The following is a 20,211-nucleotide window of genomic DNA, read 5'->3' as shown; positions in this document are numbered from 1 at the left end:
AAGGAGTGTCGAATCACCATAGAAATACTTAATACATTCTAAAACCTCCACATGCCAAATTTGGTTTCGTTTGCTTGATTAATTCTCGAGTAATTAAGAAATTTGTGTTTCATTTGTATGGTAGCCCCCCCTTAGAGAAGAGAGAGTAGTATCTAACCACCGTAAAAACATTTATTGCACCCTAAAACCCCCACATGCCAAATTTGGTATCATTTACTTGATTAGTTCTCGAGTAATGCAGAAATTTGTGTTTCATTTGTATGGCAGCCCCCTCTTAAAGAAGGGGGTGGAGAATCTAACCACCATACAAACATTTATTGCACCCTAAAACCTCAATATGCCTAGATTGGTTTCATTTGATTGAATAATTCTCGAGTAATGCAGAAATTTGTGTTTCATTTGTATGGTAGCCCCCCCTTAGAGAGAGGGTGAAGACCATAGAAACATTTATTGCATCCTTAAACCTCCATATGCCTAATTTGGTTTCATTTGCTTGAATAATTCTCGAGTAATGCAGAAATTTGTGTTTAATTTGTATGGCAGCCCCCCTTAAAGGAGGGGGTGGAGAGTCTAACCACCATACAAACATTTATTGCACCCTGAAACCTCAATATGCCTAGTTTGGTTTCTTTTGCTGATCGGTTCAGTAGTTTCCGAGTCCATAAGAATCAGACAGACAGACAGAAATCCATTTATATATATATAGATGATGGATGTATAGAAATATTTTCAATCAATTACTGTAAACATTCTGCGATTCATTAAGAAATTGTCGTATTATAATCATTCGATATTATCTCCCAGTTAGACGTAGTCCTACGTCAAAACACGTTAATTTATGAATTCCACGTTTTGTCAAAACAGCAAAAAACTAAGTTTTCGTGTTATTACTCTATCTATAACAATCACGTGGCTACACACCATAAGGTCCAGAAAACCGGGGATCTTTGACGAATTAAGAATCCAACCGAAATATTTGATATTTCCGCTAGAACATACACTGAGATCACCATATCATTCGAAAAAAAAGCTTCGAAGAGTCGCATTAGAATAAAACGTTAGCGGAAGATTCCGGAATCCAGGTTTCATTCTCAGATTCGTTAAATTATTCCTTTCGATGAAAACTGGTCTTGTGACCTACTGTATGGAATGTTTGGTGTTCCCGCATCATTCGGGTTTTTTTGTATTATATAACTATGCAAATCAGCGAATTTGATTGCATTTTGACCAATAATTTCAACCGCTGCAACTATATATCATATATTATCGTTTGTTTCATTTTCATGTGATATATCTTTATCTCGATAGTTATGAACGATTTTCGCATAAGGGTCGCGTTTCTATCAACAACCAATCGTTGTGTCCGTTTAGACTATCACTGAATAATTCAAGACTATCCGTGAAAATGTATTTGTCATATGCTTCTGTACAGCTTGCATAGAACTGTATAGATTTGATAGGTGTAAAAATATTGCATTTAGTATGTAACTTTAGAACAACAGCGCTTCTCTTATTATTTACAAGTTTACTATTGAATTTCTATTACTTTTTTTATTTTTTTTTCAGAATCTTCTCTTTCTAACGTTTGCCACGCTTCTGGTGGTCTGCCGCGCGGATATTCCACTGTTGGAACTCGGACTAGACCCAAACGCGCAGCAGTTTAAGAATGCAATAGAGCCCAGCGAATCGGAAAATGTATTCACAGGATACTCGAATGAGAAACCTATTGTAGTTTTTCCCGAACCCACGAAAGAGTGCGTCGGAGGACCGGATGTATGTGGATATACCTACACGACACCCGAGTGCCCTTGGGAAGATCGTAAAACTGAAGTCCTAACCTCGACGAGTACCGAAACTCAAACGTTGACTGAAACCAAAGTTCAAACGGAAACGGTGGTAGTTCCAACCACTATAATCGAAGTTACTACAAGCGTGTCACGTTTCTGCGGAACTACAAACACTTACCTGCCACCTTCAGATGAGGAAACAATAACATTGCGCCCAGATACCGTTACCAAAACTATAACCCTGCCTCCAACCACAACGACCATTACTTCTCGAGGTCCACCTGTTGAGACAACTCGTACTATTACTCCAACTTCGACTATTGTAATTAGCAAAACTCCTTTTGTAACAAGCACGCGTACTATAACACCTACGATCACGAATGTTTTCACGGCCGAAAGTACCTCAATCACAAGAACAGTCACTCCAACCTCCACTTCCTTAGTCTACCTACCATCAGTATCCATTACCAGAACAATAACACCAACATATACTGATTTGGTTTACCTCGACTCTGTTACAACAACGCGCACTGTAACTCCAACATCAACTTATTTGCACTATTTACCTTCAGTGACTGTTAACAGAACAGTTGTTCCAACTTCCACCAGTTTGTTCTATCTTCCATCGGTAACTGTCAATAGAACTGTCACTCCGACCAGTACAAACATTTTCTACGAAGTTGCTGCTACAGTCAACCGAACTGTAACTCCAACATCGACCAACTTATTCTACGCAGCTTCTGTAACTGTGAATCGCACAGTTACCCCAACATCCACCAGACTTACCTATCTAGATTCCGTAACTATTGATAGAACTGTGACTCCGACCTTCACTCTGCTGTTGACATTGAGCACGACGAATACCCAAACAAGAACGATCACGCCAACCTTCGTCGTTCAGGACTATGCCGAGACGCAAACCGTCACGAGGTATGTATTTCTGGCACAATTATCATGTATACGTGATATGTATCGAACCTTGCATTTCAGGACCATCACCCCATCGTTTGTCGTACAAACTTCCGTCCCAACGTCAACGGTAACTCGCACCGTTACACCATCCAGTGTGATTGTTACCACAGCAAAATCAACCAACACAATCACTCGCACGGTCACCCCCTCGGCGACCAGCACTACCACCGTTACCGCTCCGGTCTCAACGGTCACCGTTCGAGCCAAAACAACGGTCACTGTAACTCCGACACTCACCTCAACTCCAACGATCTACAGCACCATAACTCTCCAACCAACAACTCAAACCATCTGCAAACCACCAAACACCTATCTCCCGGATCCGGCTCAACCGACTGTAACGCGAACCCGCACCGAAACCGTCACGGAACGTCTCACGGAAACCGTCATCGCGTGCACACCGACCAACGGATACCTCCCGGTAGCCCAAACGAGAGGACCAAATCGTGACTTCCTACCCCCAGCAGAGGATCGCTACAACTTTCTCTAAGCGTCCCAAACCGACATTCTGAGTGAAAGTGAACCACAAGTAGACCCCAACGATTCGCACTGAAAAGGAAAACGACCGGTTTCAAACGAGTGTAATTATAGCTTCCCTACGAACAAGAATACTCTAGTTAGAGGCATTTTATTATCTTTTATTTTTCCTTACATTCGGGTGATGTTTTCCATGCTGTATAGTACTTTCAAGTGAATAAGAGTCCACTTTTTTATTTAGTATTAATGTCCCGAACCTTACTGCCAATCAATTCGTGGAAACTCACCCAGCTTTTTATTTTGTCGATTGTTACGAACATAATACTCAACACATTTCGCTGTTAATACAAAGTTCAACGCTGCGCAAGCAATAGTTTTTAGAGGAGCGAAAACAAAACAAGCGCGTCTTAGTGTAAATATTTAAGGGTTGCTGAATGATATTCGAAGGAATGCTGCGATGAAATAGCGAAGTGCCGTTAGAAAATTTAGAACCGGATTGTGATCATGTTTCCGTAAACGAAACCACATTGCTAGTAGAACCAACTAATTTGAGGAAGCAATTCGCGTGTTCAAAGCGACTTGGAATAAAGTGTTCATGATTGCAGTTTATAGCGATTAGATATGGGTTTTTCATTGGTTCTCCGAAAGACAGTTCTACTCTCAACGTCGATTCAATGAACCCCGTCACGGCGGATAAGGGACTTTAGGTTAATAACTCATTTATCATGAAACCAGATTTACCACAGAAACTGAGGTAGAAAGACTACGAACTAAATTAACAACAACGACATTTAACATGAAACAACGGACACGAATTAGTACATGGGATTTTTAACCCTCAACTAGATAGCGCAACGAGACACAACTTATAAATCCAGGGGCTTAGCGAAGTCCACTGGCTGAACCTCTGTGAACATAGACTACCTTCGGGGCAGGGAGTACAAAACTCTATGAGAAGATAACGCAGACAGGGACAGAGCCTGTTTGATATAATCTTTACGTCGGTGAAATCCGCCTTCCGCGTCCATTCAATACACGTCAGTTACTGGACCCTGTTCTTCAAACATTCTCTGTCGATGAACTCAGGACCTGAACCGCGGATGTACCGAACGGTGACCGTGTCGAAGACCAGCGGATCGCCGTTAAGATCGCCTTCAACGCAACCAGAGCTGCCAACCTTCCAGTTTTTCCTGGATATTGCAAGTTTTTTTAAAGCATGCCAGTAAAACAGCCAAAGGCAAAAAATGTCCAGCTTTTTCAGATTTCTACAGTTTTATCCAACCGTTTATATTTTTTGTCATTTTCAAGTGTTTTACTTCTCTAAATTTTACTCGTTTGTGCCCGGACTTGTTTACTCTAGAACATAATTGCCATAGTATGAACCTGTGCGCATTACATGCTCGTAAAGACATGCCTGAGAGAATCAAGCAGCTGTGTATGAATATTTACTCCTAACTCAGCTATAATCCGGTACGAAGCAGTAAGTCTTCTGAATCTAAACTCTCTTAAAGTTTAAACTCTTGAAAATGCTACAATCGACAGCTACATGGTGAATTTCATTGGAAAACGTTGCCAAACTTATATTGGAACGTTATGAGCCGCCCCGAATTTATTTTGGTTGTTCAAGTAGAAAAGAACTACGTTGACTAGTAGAACACGGTTATTTATGAAAAATGCAAATCCAAGATGGCTACCACTACCAAATGGCGGGCTACATATTTTCTCAAAACCCGATTAATATGGGCTTGAATAGTAGATCATGAAAAATCCAAATCCAAGATGGCCGCAATCACAAACTGTTTGTATGCCTGCAGGGTTGACCCACATTAATAGAAATTTGACCAATAGGAACTGACCGAATTTATAAAACACCTTTATCTTTGCTGTCATTTTAAAACTGCTTATCTTGAAAAATCCAATTTGGCCGCCGCTACAATATAGCTGATTCCATATCATCTCAAAAAAAAATAGGTGGGTTATATCTATGATATAACCGCAAGGTTGACATGGGACTACCTTAGCTTAGTAATCATTTGTTAGTATTGATAAAATTTTTGTTTGAATGAAACAATTTCCGAGTTCAATATATTTGCGTTGTGAGACCGTGTTAGAGAAACGCACTCTAGTCTGCACAAAGGCAATCGAGTGCAAAAGTACTCGCAGTTTGCATGTAATTGCGATGCCGATTTCCCCAGACACCTTGGACTTTATAGGTAAACAGATTTCAGTCGGAACAAAAATACTCCCGACCTGCATGAATTTGCAATCCCAATTTATCTAGACACCTTGGTTCTGAAGCCAGTGTTGAGGAAACATATTTTAGTTTAATTGTGGTTTAATTGTGATTGAACATAAAAATGAACTAAAAGCTAGAAAATAATTGGGCAAGTAGCAGTTAGCAGTTATCACACCTCTCCTAGTCTAGGGCATTGATAAGACTAAAATAAAATCGTGGGGCACGCTGGATTTCCATTGTCCACAATTAGCAACTTCCTCATATGTCCCACGATTGTATTTTAGTCTTATCAATGCCCTAGACTAATGAAGGAGAGGTGTGATAACTGCTTAATGCTACTTGCCCAATTATTTTCTAGCTTTTAGTACATAAAATATGTTTAATCACAATTAAACCGTTTAACTTAAAAAGTTTTTTTTTATTATTTTATCTATTATATATAAATAAAAAGGTAAGGCAAAATCTGTTGGTAAGCGGAAACCCCGAAGAAGGGATGGTCCGATTTTAGCCTCCTGTATTTTGTTGTATTCGTCTCATTCCGTAGATCAATATAGTGGAAAGAAAAATCGGAAAATTTTCGGAAAATCATGAAGGAAGGTCGGAAAATTCGGAAAAATGAATTCCCACATGTTCGAAAATTACATCATCATAAGCGTTATTAGTCCATTCGATATTTGCGCTATCGAAATTGATCTTTGTTCGTAAGTGGAAATAGATTTTCAGGCGAAATAACGCATTTTCATATCTTATATCTATAAATAAAAATGGAACGCCAAATGTGTTGGTAAGCGCGTAGATCAATAGAGCGGAGAGAAAAATCGGAAAATTCGGAAAATTGAATACCCATATGTTATACAATTAACTAAGCGTTGTTAGTCCATTTGATGTTGGCGCTAACGAAATTGTTTTTTGTTCGAAAGATGAAAAGGATATTCAGACGGAATAACGCATTCCTATATCTTCTATCTATATAAACAAAAATGGAAGGCCAAATGTGTTGGTGTGCCCTAAACCTAAGGAAGCAATGGTCCGATTTGAGCTGTCTTTATTCTGTAATATTCTCTGTATCAAACAGGTTTTTCATGCAACGGAGAAACATGTTATTTCCAAATGCTTGAAGAATCTTGAGCGATAATTGTGTCTGAAAATAATTTTATATTATAAGGACGAATTTTTGTAGAAGTACTAGACAATTTATAGTAAAAGAAAATTGTAAAGGGTCAAAGGGTAATCAATCAATGAAGAGTTCAGTGATTGGACTCACTAACGTTCACTTAGTAAGAAAACGGGATGTTTGAAAGTATACAAATCAAAAAATCTATTTTGGGCGGGACGAAGTTCGTCGGGTCAGCTAGTCATAAATAAAAACCAAAACCCGCTCGAGAACGGGTCGTTTGGTTTAAGCTGTCTGTTTTGTTGTGTTCATTTTCACCCAAGGAAAGTTCATACGGCAAGAAAAATTGGAAAAGTGAAGAAATATTAGAAAAAGTGATTTCCCATATACTCTACATATAGTATTAGTTGTTGTTAGTCCAATTAAAATTCGTATTGGGTTGAATAAACACTCAAAAAAGTAAAAATTATAAAAGAATATTACCTATTCCATTTCAAATATGTTTTCTCTGTATTAAAGTAATATGTTTTTACTGATGAGAAAAATTAATAATTGTGTTCGGTATTAGTAATTATCTTTTGTCACATTGGTGAGTTTTGACATAGGATTACGTCTTTCGGGAACATATTGGGGTATAAATTGAAAATCGAAAATCGAGCACATCGCGAAAATTGTCCAACTTCAAACGCTTACTGCTCAGTCATTTCATGATGGATTGATGAAACTTTTGCGTCAATCGATTTCGGTACTCCATAATAACTTTCTATATTGAAGAAAATAGTATAGGTCATGAAACTAACTATCGAACAATTGAAAAATCTCAACCCCTATCCTAATGTAAATGACGACACATGCAGCGGGTCCCTAACAGAGACAACAAAACCAACCTGCCTGGAGGAAATCGACATTGCAAATACATGAAAGCAGGGGGAACTTTTGCTCCCACCGAAAATTGTTCACTAACAGAGACATCAAATCAAGCTGTCTGGAGGAAATCGGCATTGCAAATACATAAAAGTAGGGGGAGCTTTTGTTCCTACTGAAATGTATTCCTTAACAGAGATATCAAAACCACGGTGCCCGGGGGAAATCGACATTGCAAATATATGCAAGTCGGGGGCATTTTTTTATTGCAAGTAAGGTGAGTGATACGATTAATTCTAGCAAATAAAATATAAATTTGAAAACTTTAATGTTGGTAGCTTCGTGAAATTTCATTTCAATGACCGATCGTGTATTGTGAAAAATTTAGCACAAGTGAAAGTGTAAAATTGTATATGGTAGTACTTGTGTTGAAAATGACTCGATGTATGAAACGATTTATTTCAATTTTCATAAATAAAAACCAAGGTGTGTTCCCGCTCGAGAACGGGTCGTTTGGTTTAAGCTGTCTGTTTTGTTTGAAGAAAATTACCTTTCCATTTCAAATATGTTTTCTCTATATAAAAGTAACATGTTTTTACTATTGAGAATAATTGATAACTGTGTTCGGTAATTATCTTATATTACATTGGTGAGTTTTTTTTCGTTATTTCATCCATACAGAACACAGAAGGCATCTCGTCTAGGATCACAAAGGGTGGTTTTCATCATATCTCGTTCCACTTCGGAATCTTTTATCTGATACGCACCATCCTTCTGTCATCATCACTCGGCAAACATTGGTGGAGTGAACAAACGATACCCAACAATCAATCAAAATGGCCCTTTTCAGAGCCACCAAATCATTACCAAAGAGTTTAACGATGTAATTCTTCAAACATATCCAAAATCAGCATATAGTCTAACGGACTCTTAAGTCAACTATGCGGTCGTGTCCCGGACACAACACTCCTGTGACTTTTTTGACGTAGGACTACGTCTAACCGGAAGATATAGGGGGTGAAATGGAAATCTAGGCACTGAACAAGTAGGAAAAAATGCAAGATTTGGAACACTCGAGCATTTCTCAATAGATCGCAAAGGTTTTTGCATCAATTGATAGAAAATATATCCACGCATCTATCATAACGAATAACATTTCATTTTTCTTGAGATAAATAATTGAATAATTTTGAAATATCAAGCATTGTCAAAATGCACTATGTGCCCATTTTTGATTGGTCCATTTTGTGCTTCTCAAATCGTACCGACCAAAACGGGCAATCAGAGCAGCAGCGAAATACAATGAAGCACGATTGGAAAGGAAAAAGAAAAAAATGAACGAAACATTGGTCGCAGTCTCACACATGCGTAATTCTCGAGCCAGCCAGTCAGCTTAAAAATCCCCGCTCCGCTGCCGTAACGATCATTCTCATTCAAACCGTACACCACATCAGTTCGCATCACAACACATCAAACCAACCCAAGCAGCCAAGTCTGGACATGGCAAAGGAGGAAAAGTGAAGGAAAAAGCAAAATCCCGCTCGAACCGTGTTGATCTGGAGTTCCCCGCAAGGGTAGCTAGGCCGAGCGCGTTAGTACCAGTGCACCAGTTCACCTAGCCGGCGTTATATAGTTTCGGCCGCCGAAGTGATCGAGTTAGCTGGCAAAGCTGCTCGCGACGATAAGAAAACCCGCATTCGGAACAGAACACATTCGGTTCGGTGGACATCAGGATAACAGGCAGTTGCAGCGAGTGGCGAGCGGCAAACGCAATCGCAAAACGGCATCAGGTAGCAGAAGAAAAAGTTTGTTCTTTATATAATCTGCTCTGGTGGCAAATCCAGAACAAGACGGCATCGAGGGCGTTCGAAATGGTTTTTTTCAAAACCACGAGTACTAAGTTTTCTAAATTGGAACCATTCCATTAATCAAGGCGCTTTTCAAGGCCATTAAACCTTCCAAAAAAGAGTTTAGGAAATACAGTTCAATGCATTCTAAAACATTATCCAAAATAATAATAAAACACAAATTGATTTTTTCATAATTTGTTTGTCAGGATATGATGAGTATGTGAATTTGGCAGTTGTTCTGAGCTTATTGATTTTCATCAATTCTTAAATTGCTTCTAGATTGAAAGTACAGTAATTAACACTTATCTCGACATTTAGCTAATTGGACGGACCTGTAATGTGACATATTTAGTTGGACATTTTTGTAAACATAGAGATCGGGGTCCAAATTATAACCCCACATTGAAAGTCGACACTGTACCACTGTCATCGCAAATGTTCAATTACAGGTTAAAATTACCTCCAATCCGATACTGAGTGGTGGTAATGCGACGTGCCATTGAATGTAATTTACTGTAAAATATGTCACAAGCTGGATGGGAAGAAATTTTCCAACTGTGAAAGCTGTAGCGAGTGGCAAACGCAATAGCTAAACAGAAAGGTTTAACCGAACAAGATGGGAATATCGAGTGATAACAAAAACACAACACCAAAGGTTCTTTTCAGAACCATCAACATATTCATAAAGAGTAAACAGTAAACTAATCCATTTTTCAGGTAGATAGGTAGGTATTCACGTTGGAGAAGAAAATAAAACAATATATTTAAAATATATATTTAACAAAAGCTGTCCGCTTTGTATAGTCCTACGTCACTCCGGTTATGTCCCCGACATTACCCACCCGTCTTTTTTTTCTTTATTTCATCCATACATATCACAGGAGGCATCTCGTCTAGGATCTCAGAGGGCTGTTTTCATCATATCTCGTTTCACTTCAGTATCCTCTATTTGATACACACCAACCACCGACTGTTTACCATCCTTTTATCATCATTACTCGGTAAACACTGGTGGAATAAACAAACAACACCCGACAAACAAACAAAACCACCAAATCATTATCAAAGAGTTTAACGATGTAATTCTTCAATCATACCTAAAATCAACAGATAGCCTAACGGAATCCTACGTCAACTATGCGGTCGTGTCTCGGACACAACGCTCCTGTGACTTTTCTTCACCTGCTGACGCTCGCCGGCAACAAAGTTGCTTGGACGACCACCAAACGAGAAATGGTACGGGTTCAAATCGCGGATGGCTTATTAATACCAAGTATGTTGAAAACGGTCTGAAACGAATATATTAGGTGCTCGTTATTGACGGTGCGGGAAGGTTAGCACACAAATCGGCAGAACAAATGTATGGGAAAATGGGAATGCTTCCACCTTTCATTAGTTCAAACCATTAAGGTATTAGGGAGTTGAAATGTGTACAAATCAAACAAATCTCAGAAAATTTCCGATCCGATTGGTATGCAAATCATCAAAATTGGTTCGCTGTGAATATAGTTATTATCGTTAACTTTATTTCATAAAAACGTGACCTGTTTTCTGATTCAGCACCCTTCTTGAAAGACATAGTTCTACGTCAAAAGTCTGCAGTCGGCGGTGACTTCAAGGCCATTGTTCCACGAATATCTTCAGCAACAAGTTTTCATCAAATGAACCGTAACCCATCGCTTTCGTGTAATCATTTCAGTTTGTCGAATAAAATGCGTCGGCAAATGAGGGTAAAAAAATTGACATCGTGAGAACAAGAATGAATCATTGTGTCTTTTCAGGGTCACCAAACCTTTCACAAAAGTGTTATTAGAAGTTATTACGAGTTATAACAATACAATCCATTCTGAAATGATATACGAAATAATAATACTTCACGCAGAATAAGAAAATAAACCAATATATTTAAAAATATATTTAACCAAGGCTGTCTTCTTTGTGTGGTCCTACGTCACCCCGGTTATGCCTCCGAAACTACCCAAAGATGAGTGAAAACGAGGACAAGGAGATAAACAATGCACCCATCGTTAGGAAATCATTGATTTCAAACTTTAGAAAAGAAAGTGGAATATTGCAGAAGTGAAAGCATTCGGTGACGAATGAAAAACCAATAGCTAATATGAAACGATCAAATAAAAATCAATTTACGGAGCTTCGGAAGAAGTTGAGAATTATAGCGGCACTTGTGGACGAATTCGATCGTATCGACCTGAATATGTCGAGTCGAGTCTTTACCTACTAAATCATTATTGATTTTGTGTTTGAACAGTCATTAGTTCTTAGTTTAATTAACGTATATGTATTTTCAATAATATTTTATAAATATTTAAAAACAACTACAATAGTTGTTTTATTTTATCATTAAAAGAGGCACAGAAGTTACATGTTCAAAGTTACATTCATTGTACTGTTCACTGTCGAGTCACAACCGCGGGTCGCGCAACCTATGGCTATGAAGAACTCTCGGTATAAAAATTGTACTCGCCACTACGTGCTCGCTATTAGCGGCTCTGTTTGAAAAGCACAGAATGATTGTATGGAAATTGAGATCTAATGTAAATTACAACTATCCCACATTGCCCTTCAATATAAACAAGTATTCGTTATCCAAAGGTGCAAACGGAGTTGGTAAGTACGATTCTTCCTGTTCATTGAAAAATTTAGGAAAACTACGAAACATTCAGTAAATAGCTAAATAAGAACATATTTGGATGTTCCCATGGCCAAGCGGCTAGCTTCAACCATATCGTGATGGGGGTTTCGGGTTCAGTTTCGTTCTGACCAAGTGAATACGTGTGGACCACGATGTTAAAATGTGAACGAAAATTATCATGAGATGTTATTGGAATTCGTAAAACGCGTAGCTCTAACCCTCACTCTTCTATTTTGCTATGAATTTTCTAGTGACTCCACCAAAACTTCATAAAAATAAAATCACTACATCATCAATACTAAATTTTTGTCCATTTCATTACATGGAATTTGTATTTTTCGGAACGGAAAAGTTGATTTTTAGTGTTTATAATTTTTATTACTGAAAATCATTAACACTCACTGTCGTTAATGCTAATGTCACCCGAGAATCATAAATTAGTTTTTGTATTTTCTGTATTAGATTTATTTAATATTCATTATTTTTATTTAATTCTAAATGTGTACATGTCTAATTTTGCAGTCATTTAAAACAATGCTTTGCGTTGCTATCATGTTCCTTTTCAATTTTCTAAACGCCTAAATTTATTCTCTACCATTAAATCGAAGATCAACGAATTCGTTGCACACAATATTTCTCACAATTTGGGCGGTAATGCCCCAAGATTTAACTCATACCCACTCTGGCGTGAATAGAATGTATTCGATTCCCCACCGGGAGAATCGGTTTCGATATCTTCCAAACTCAACTTTATCACATTTTCTGTATTAACATCTGCAGGGATATTTCTCTGTAAACTTTCAATGCTTGGCGGAAGGTAGATATTGCTTGTGTCTGTGTGTTCGTCGCTACAGACTGTAACGGTGGACACAATGGTGGAAAGTTGCACTACTGGGGTTGGTGTGATGTAAACCGTGCTAAATGCGGTTTCGTACTGAATTTCCGGTGAAATAACGGTACTGTAGGATGTGAGGACCTTTTCGTTGATGACTGTTGATGGTATGTAAACTGGTACGGTCACAGTATTGGTGAGTATCTCGGTTTGATACTCCGTCACATCAGAGCTAAGGAACTGAGTAAACGTTAATGTTTCGGTGTACGTAACGGCTGGAACAAGTGGACAACTAGGTTTAGGGTAGTAATATCCTCGGAAACCATCGCCGTGACATCCCCATACAAGGGCCAAAAAATAAACAACACTTCTCTGAAAATGGTTGCGTATGATTTGAGCAGAAATAATTACTATCAAAAAGTTTACCATTATTGCCGGTCTTCTGATACTCACTACTCTATCAACATCAACAATACTAATCGGACATTTGATGTTCACTGTTTTATAAACCACGAAACTTAGAGTAATCACCGAAGTGGGGGCTTTTGTCGTGCGCCATGTTGTGATGTGCTTTGAAGTGATAATTGATTGAAAATACATTGCGAACACACTTTTTTCATAAATCTCAATCTTGCCGATAGTGAGCACATACAGATCTCTGAACTCGAATTCAGTTTCGACAACGGGCGTAACTTAATTAACAACATCAATGTTTTTGAAGGTTATCGGGGGTCGATTTTCGTTGCGTTATAATTAGGTTGTAGAAAATACTTATTCATGAAATAACCCAGTTTGAAAATGAAAACATGATTGAGGGTACAAAATAAATTTTATTAGGCGATTCACATTTCCGTTCCACAAATAAGGATAATTCAAATATAGATCGATTGAATAACAACTTGAAAGCAATTGTTGAATACAAACTGGTTTATGGCGCTAAAGAACCGTTAGGTGATGTAGTCGTTATACAGCGTTATGTGTTCGAGGAGGATTCCCGGCTCTGCCAGAAAGTGCCAAAACGGTGCCAAGGCTGTATCACATTGCAAGATTTAATCATCATATCCTTCGAATTTAACAACCAATCACTAGCCAAAATTGTGCCAACATCAACACGCCGTCGACCGACATGACTGACGTACTACGAAATTATTTTATTCTATTCGTTGTTGTCATTATTTCAGAATTAACCCTTTGCGGTCGTATTGAATTTGGGCATGGGTGTTGTACTGGTCGGAATTATTTTTCTTTCAAAAAACAGTGATATATGCAAGATTATGTAAATATAAACATTTTTTTGACGTAGAACTACGTCTTTCAGGAAAGGTGCCAAATCAGAAAACACGTCACGTTTTTACGAAATAAAGTTAACGTTAATAACTATTTTCACTGTGAACGAATTCTCATGATTTGCATACCAATCGAATCGGAAATTCTCTAAGATTTGTTTGATATGCTATACATTACAATTCGCTTATCTCTAAAAGGCTTAAATTAATGAAAACTGGAAGAATTTCTTTTTTCCCATACATGTCTCCCGATATGTGTTTGCTAACCCTACCCGTATTTCGAATGCTTATAACTCGAACATTTCTTAATAGATCGGAAAGACGTTTGCATCAATTGATAGGAAATATTTCTACGCGTCTATCACAATTAATGAAATGTTATTTTTCATGAGACGAACAATTGAATAACTGTAAAATGTCAAGCGTTATCTAAACGCCTCAACTGCTAAGTTTTGGTTGGCCCGATTTACGGTTTCCCCAACACAGGCTTCTAAATCGAGGTTCCTGTAGAAATTCGCTTCACAAATATACATGCAAGTCGGGGGTATGTTTGTTCCCACCGAGCTGTGTTTCCTTAACACGGACTTCAAAATTAATGTGCCTGAGGGAATCTGCTTTACAAATACATTCAAGTCGGGGGTATTTTTTGGTGTTGGGTACTTTTGTACTCGCTTGTCGTTGTGCAGACCGGAATATGTTTCCCTTAAACGTACTTTTAAACTGAGAAGTCTGGGAAAATAGTCATTTCAGATACTAGAGGTGAATGAACTTTCGCGGTTCGAGAACCACGTAAACATGAGATCTGCAATAATTTCAGAGGGAAATGTAAAATACAGTGATCATTTGACAATTCTTCCGTTCACATATTTTGGTAGTCGTAGGCATCATATCAAACGTAAAAGGACGCTCATCAAATTTACTTGTAACGAAGAACATTACATTTTTTTATTTTCTTGTGAACTATATATTAACAGTGTATTAATATAGCAATGTATTTTGATGTGATGTTTTTTATATAAAAAATATATTACATAATTCGTCTTCATGTGAAATCTTAAGAAACAGTCTCCAAGAGTAAATCATATGAAGTATAATCAATACATAATTTTATTTTTCTTGTCCGTTGGATATGATACATTTCTGCCATCGATGCAATAAATGTGTAATTAATGTCAGCAATGTGTTTTTCGGATACAGCACTTTTCACTTTTAAAAAACAAAGACTTTTGACGTATAACTACGTCTTAAATTAAGGGTGCCAAATCAGAAAACAGATCACGTTTATATGAAATAAAATTAACGTTAATAACTATTTTTGCTGTGAATGGATTTTCACGATTTACATACCAATCGAATCGGAAACTCTCTAAACTTTGTTTGATATGCTATACATTACTACCCATTGTCTGTATATGGTTTAAATTGACGAAAATTGGAAGCAATCTCATTTCCCCATACATTTGTTCTGTCCATTTGTGTGATTTCCCAAACAGAGCTGTCAATAACGAGCAACGAAGGGGAAATCGTAAGATTCAAAGTCTCCGTGTAGTGATCCCCGATTTTTGAAATTAATCGTTCATCAGCTAATCGAATAGTTTTCAGCAGTTTGTTATTCGATCCCACAATCCGTTTTGCCTGCCAAGATCGGGTCGATGAAATGTCAACAATCGACCTCAAATGCTGCCACCTTGCAATCGATTTATCGACCTTTCATATGCATTCATCGAACAACTTTACGCCACTTTTTTGCCAACATATGCAAGGCGTCGACCTGCATGTAACGCTGCTTCCAACACTGATCGTCTCTTGTTTGTATTGGTTTGTTATGAAACATGAAAAGGAAAAACATTGATCGATTTTAATCATTTTATTCAAAAAAACACAAAATGCATATAAAATATAAACAAGATATATAATGCAATCGGTGCATTCGGGTTGTCTGGATTGACGATTCGATTCCAGCTCCTTTTTCTCCTTGACACACATATGTGGCTGAGGAGGTTTCTTCAATGTGCGTGAAGCACGGGATCTCCGATGGGGAAAATTGCTCGAAATACTATCGATGGCCAGGTCCTGCTGCTGTTACTGATGATGCTGTTCCCCGGAATAGCACCCTGGACTTAAAGGATACTGCTGCGGGAAAGCTGATGCTGTTGGCTGGCGTGACAGAAGTGGAAATAAGCAATGTGGTGATGAGGTAAATCATCTTTCTCACTCGCCGATTGATTGAGTCGGATGTATTCATAGCTGAAACAAAATAAAATGATTAGTAAGTGAAAAGCAGAAATGAATTCCCTACTCACCAGTTGTATGATCCGGATAAAAATGCGAACTATTAAAATATCATGCGATTACGTTCGCTTACCTCGCCTATTTTCATTCTACTATACAACGGAATCAGTGCATTCGGGTTCCTCCGGGTGGTAATTCAGCTGAGCAAGTTGATAAATACCTCCTTGTCGTTGAGTTTTCGTGTCTGAAGAGGATTTTGAATGTGCGCGAAGCACGGAACCTCTAATGGGGAAAGTTCTTCGCAATACCATACCATGGTCAAATTCTGCTGCTGCTGCTGTTGATGCTGTTCCCCGGCATTGCCAACAGGGGTTGAAGGTTACTGCTGCAGGAAAACGGATGTTGTTGGCTGCTGTGATAGAAGTGGAAATCCGCACTGATGGGAGAAATCATCTTTCTCACTTACCGATTGATGGAAGCAAACGAGTCGAATGTATTCATAGCTGATAAGACAAGATAAAATAATTAATAATTAAAAAGCCGAAATATATTTTATACTCACCAGTTGTATGATCCATTTGTTTTTGTTTGAGATGACAGTTTAGCGGAGTGGAAAAAAGAACCACCAGTGATGCCATTTGGTTTGTTTAATTATTCAGTATTTTCGACTAACGAACTATCCGCGTTGACGATATTGGGTAATAGGCATGACAGTATGGATTTGCAGAAGGAATCAATACACTTTTAAAATGAAAATTATGAATGAACATGATTTTTCCTTAATCAAATTAGTACTCTATGTAAGTGAAAATCACCATTGCCTGCAAGTGGTGAAAAAACGTCATAAAAAAATATGTTTTGAGATAATTTTATATTATAATGACAAGTTTTTTTGAGAATATCTGAACGTCTATAGAAAATAATTCAAATTAGGGTCATAACAACGTACTTTAAGTAGAAAAAATTATGCCAAGAAAAAAATTTCATACAAATTTTAGCAAATATAAACTGATTCGGGCCGACTAATATGATAGAGAATAGTTTGCCTCATACAAACTAATGCCGTATCCAGATGTCGAAACCTAATCGTCGTCATCGTGAATAGGTAACAGCGTTACGGTCGTTGTTAGGTCGATGTTTTTTTCGTCGATTTGATTGTGGGATACGATTAATCGGCCCAAATAATCGATTAATCGATTAATCGCCACACTGAGAGAAATAATTAGTCAAATTAATATTTCTCATTTGCTAGAAAGCCATACGGAATAAAAAAAAGGGTTCATTCCACCTGGAAATCAATTATTATCTTTTACTCACCCCTAAAGTCGTAAACGAAGCTCAATTCACGTTGACGGCATTAAGCTTTGTTTTCGAACTTAGGGGAGCGTCAAAGATAATGATTTGTTTTCAGGATAAAACTGCAGCGGCCGTACGTTTTTTTCTCTCTGAGCTTGGATCGATTAATCGACGTAAACTATTCGTTGGCTTCGATTATTGGTTGTGCAGTATTCGTTCGATTAATAATCGATTTCTGTAGGAAGTATTCGATTAATCGAACGATTATCGGGGAACACTATCTCCGTGAACAAAGGAAAAGAAGAAGAACGAAGGGGAATATTTGCCTACAGTGCCTATAAACAGTGGATCTCGCTGAGGCAAGCATAGAGGCGAATGAACTGCAAAGTTTAAAGCCTCTTAAAAACAAAGAATTGAATTGAGGCAAACGTTCATTCTTCGTAAAGACACCGACTGGACAACACCGTTGCTGGGCGAGCTGGATGGCGAGGGATCGAGTGCCTTTCTTAAAGCAATTGGGGTGGACGCGACCAAGTTACTCACTCGCATTGCATTGCAATCATTGCCATTGCATTAATGTTTTGAGCTACACAATTGTGTGGGGAATCATCAAGTTAGGCTGACGTCGGCTCACCAAGAAAATAATTGTTCTGGAATTATGCCTGTGATTTGGTTTCACATAGCGGTAGCAAAACTCTCTCCACCAAGGCTAACAGCAAAGCTAAAACAGCTAACAGTTAATCTAGAAGGCAATATTAATAGGAAAGGCTGTTGAGAAGAGCGCAAACTGAGATAAGTGTGTGTATATTTAGATGCTTCAAGCAAAATAGTACATCTTCGCTACGCAGCAGATACAAATGTAAATGGGGTTTCACATTTGTATCTGCTCCCGTGTGCATTGGTGGTGCAAATTATGCAGCCGTAATGATAAATTTAAACAAGGAGGGGAGATAGTGGGAGGGAAATATTTGCTCTAGGGTATTAGTAATGAATTTCTGCTGAGGCAAATATTCAGCAATGCTACTCTTTTCAAAGTTGTTGAGATTAACAGAAAGAGATTATTTCGTTTAATAAGTCACCATGAAAGTAAATGTCGTTCTGGAATTTTGTATGTGATTTGGTTTCGCTCGCCAGTAGCAAAACTTTCTCCATGTAGGATGACAGCTGCGCTTATCTTGAGCATGAGAAAGTAATGCAACTTTTTTCGAGATCAGTCAATATTAACAGAAGTGTTTTTTGAGAACAGCGCAAAATGATGAGAAGTGTTTATATTTCTAGTAGATTTGAGCCATCAATGTATGGCTCTGTATGCATGCTATAACAAACGCTTGTTTGGCGCTTGATTTACGTTGTACGAACGATTCCTAGAGGTGTGATTCCACTGAGGCAATACTAAATAACAGATAGCATGATATTTGATACTTGCGAATATTGTTCTTGTTGTTGTTTCCATACGGTGCCAAAGATATATGGATGTAGTTATATGATGTGGAATAATGGTACTGGTGCAACAAGTATATAATCGACTGCAGCCGAGTCTATGTCAATTGCGAAAAAGGACACCGGAATAGCGTTCGAGGTAAATTTTCAATGCAATGACATGAAACAAATTGGGACATACGATAGGACTAGGGTATTGTTCTGCGAGGGCGATAATGAATCATCAATGAATTGTCAATAACTGATTCTACAATTTAAAATACCATTTCAGGGCGATCAAACCAAAAAAGTAGTTACCCCATAAATGGACGGTTTTTTTTTTCTAACCATCGTGAACTCAAACCAACGAACTTAGAAAATTTTGACGTAGGACTACGTCTTTCATTTCTATACCGGGGTGTAAAATCAGTTTCGAAACGAAAGCGTTACGCCGGAGACCGAGATTTTGAGCGTTAATAACTCCTAAACAACTGAACGAAATGGTATGATAAACACTTCATTCGAAAGATAAAATGTCTACGCGTTATATACTTGTTACTTTTCCATCCAAAAACTTATTTCAATAGCCTTAAAATTGCTTTCAAAACAGACTATTGAAATCACCAATCGGTATATAAGCGAGCGCCGCTCGTAAACCCACTCAGTTATATTTGAACAGCGATTGGAGCATGTTGTCGCTGTTGTGGTGAAACTAACTTCGATTATCTTGAAAGCACTGATGAACGGTGTTACCAAGAGCCTGTTTGTGCACCTTAGGCCAGAAGGGAATCCATCAGGAGGAGAGTGATGCTACAAACGGTTCCGCTTGAAAAATATTCTACCAGTTCCCCGGGGAATTGAAAAATACATTCATGCGAAAGAGTTTATTTAAATGTTTTCTATCCATATAACACTGCAACCAAATACATTTGGTTTTGTGATTTTTCAATCAATCGCAATTAACAGGAAAGCTTCTGAATATTATTTTTCCCCATCAGTAGAAAATTGTCGTATCCAATACTGGATGCATAACATGAAAAACGGAAAATGTTTCACATCGCGAAGATCAAGTCATTTTCGAGTGATTATTTGCTTTCTACGCATATAATGCTGCGACAAAATACATTTCGTTTTGGATTTTTCAATCAAGTGCGATCACGTAAGCGTCTTTCGGCAATTTATTAGAGGTGCAA

The 20,211-nt window shown here is 38.0% G+C and overlaps 1 protein-coding gene and 1 long non-coding RNA gene across 2 annotated transcripts in view; one reads left to right on the top strand and one right to left on the bottom strand.

The window, feature by feature from the left end:
* LOC129770228 (mucin-2-like) overlaps positions 1–3,854 on the top strand; it is a 63,701-nt gene extending 59,847 nt beyond the window's left edge. The window contains exons 2-3 of the mRNA XM_055772926.1: positions 1,567–2,717; positions 2,778–3,854. Coding sequence (XP_055628901.1) covers positions 1,567–2,717; positions 2,778–3,249 — 1,623 coding nt within the window. The 3' untranslated portion in view covers positions 3,250–3,854. The remainder of the gene's footprint in view (positions 1–1,566; positions 2,718–2,777) is intronic.
* An 11,982-nt stretch (positions 3,855–15,836) lies between these two features.
* LOC129770266 (uncharacterized) lies at positions 15,837–17,118 on the bottom strand. The gene is made up of 3 exons (XR_008742082.1): positions 16,866–17,118; positions 16,375–16,806; positions 15,837–16,318 (listed from the first exon to the last, which is right to left on the bottom strand). It is a non-coding gene; the product is annotated as an uncharacterized LOC129770266 (long non-coding RNA).
* Between the last annotated feature and the right edge of the window lie 3,093 nt (positions 17,119–20,211).

This window comes from Toxorhynchites rutilus, chromosome 2 (assembly GCF_029784135.1).
Source record: "Toxorhynchites rutilus septentrionalis strain SRP chromosome 2, ASM2978413v1, whole genome shotgun sequence".
Lineage (NCBI taxonomy): Eukaryota > Metazoa > Arthropoda > Insecta > Diptera > Culicidae > Toxorhynchites > Toxorhynchites rutilus.
Note: the sequence above shows the minus strand (reverse complement) of the source record. Positions and strands in the feature narration are given on the sequence as shown.